This window comes from Poecilia reticulata, linkage group LG21 (assembly GCF_000633615.1).
Source record: "Poecilia reticulata strain Guanapo linkage group LG21, Guppy_female_1.0+MT, whole genome shotgun sequence".
NCBI lineage: Eukaryota > Metazoa > Chordata > Actinopteri > Cyprinodontiformes > Poeciliidae > Poecilia > Poecilia reticulata.
This window is the reverse complement of record NC_024351.1, coordinates 24,931,681-24,933,292: the sequence shown is the minus strand read 5'-3', so window position 1 is coordinate 24,933,292 and position 1,612 is coordinate 24,931,681. Positions and strand designations below refer to the sequence as shown.

General features: G+C 49.5%; 1 protein-coding gene across 10 annotated transcripts in view; it reads left to right on the top strand.

Annotated features, from left to right (window-relative positions):
- The first annotated feature begins 6 nt into the window (after nucleotides 1-6).
- epha7 (eph receptor A7) overlaps nucleotides 7-1,612 on the top strand; it is a 210,597-nt gene continuing 208,991 nt past the window's right edge. For all 10 annotated transcript variants that reach the window (XM_017302239.1, XM_008398595.2, XM_008398594.2 and 7 more), the window contains exon 1: nucleotides 7-512. In XM_017302239.1, coding sequence (XP_017157728.1) covers nucleotides 305-512 — 208 coding nt within the window. In that variant the 5' untranslated portion in view covers nucleotides 7-304. The remainder of the gene's footprint in view (nucleotides 513-1,612) is intronic.

Here is a 1,612-nt window from a genome sequence, read left to right as displayed (position 1 = left end):
CACACACCCACACACACGCACGCACGCACACACACATACACACACAAAGTAAACCAGCATTTCCTCCCTATTTGCTCTCTGACTTCGTGACGTTTCTTTTGGCGCGCGCCCATTGGTCATCCTCCCCGCCCATCTCGGTGACTGATAGCCGTGCAGCGTCTGTCTCCTCCCCGCGGCAGCAAACACTATTTGAGCTGAGACCGTCGAATCGTTATAGAGAACCGCTTCAGTGTCGTCAATGGGAAGCGCGAGAGACGGTGGCAGCAGCGAGAGTTACGGTCCAGACTGAACCCGCAGCGGCACTATGCTCCCCAGCTCCAGGTCCAGGTCCAGGTCCAGGTCCAGGTCCAGGTCCAGCTCCAGGTCCAGGTCCAGGTCCAGGTCCAGCTCCAGGTCCAGGTCCAGCTCCAGGTCCAGCTCCAGGTCCAGGTCCAGCCCGTGGCTTTGGATTACGCCGTTCCTTCTCCTGTGCTGCCATGCGGGCGGCGGTCGGGCGCAGAACGCCAAAGAAGGTGAGTTCCCAAAGTTTGGATTGTTTTCGCCTGTCCCACGGAGCAGCAAGTCGTTGTACGGAAAAAACCGACATCCTTGTGGAAAAAAATGAAAAAAAGTCGCGACATCCCTGGTTTTGTTATTTATCAATTATTTTAACTTTTGTTATTATTATTAGAAGTGAAGCCTGTGCGGCGATAACATCCCGACAGCAACAGCAGAGCGGCGGGTGACGCGCGGTGATCCAATCCTGAAACGTGGATTATTTGCAGATTATCTTGTTTTTTTCCAGGTATTAACAGCTTGTTTGTTCAGCGCTAAAGCTGCGATCCGTCTCCACTAACTGGGTAATATGAGCGGATCGATGAAAAGGCTGGCCTTGGTCGGAGTGAGTGCGCCGTCCATCAGGACGCAGCTTGGACGGTTATTTCCTCCAAAGTGGCCTCGGCTCTGACAGTCCGCCACGGAGCTCAACTTAAACCAGGCTGCGAGAAACAAAATGAGATAAAGGAGGRTACAGCTGGACGCGCTTTGCAAATCGGATCAGATATATTAAATGGAGGACATTCTAAAATGAAACCAAAGGATAAATTAGATTTTTAACGACGATAATAATATAAAAAACTATCCTGTCGATCAGCACTAATCGAGCGTTTTGCTGATCTGGTGAATTTTAAATGTCTATCTTCGGAATTTTTCCGAATTCACAAAGCGCACAGCGGGTCGTCTGCGCAGTCGGGCTGTTTTTCCGTCCATGCCTGAGAGAATCGATCTGACTGCTAATAATAAAACCTCTTTAAAGAAGTTGATTTCCAGAAGAGTCCGCCATGCGCTGCCAGGAAACGCGTCCAAAATAAGCCGCTAGTTTTACAAGATTCAACGGTCTTATGGTTATTATGATTTAAAATGATCAAGAATCATACATGTTCTTATCTTGATATCATAATGAAACAGTTAGAAGTAGCTGAAGTGAGCAACCAATAATTGCAAATTGCGTGACCGACCTCTGGATGTTTCCCGTGTTTAATGAAAAGTTTCCCAGCAGACCAGAACCTGCTGCTGCAGCTCCTGCTGCTGCTGCTGCTGCTGCAGCTGCTGCTGCTGCTGCTGCTGCTGCTGC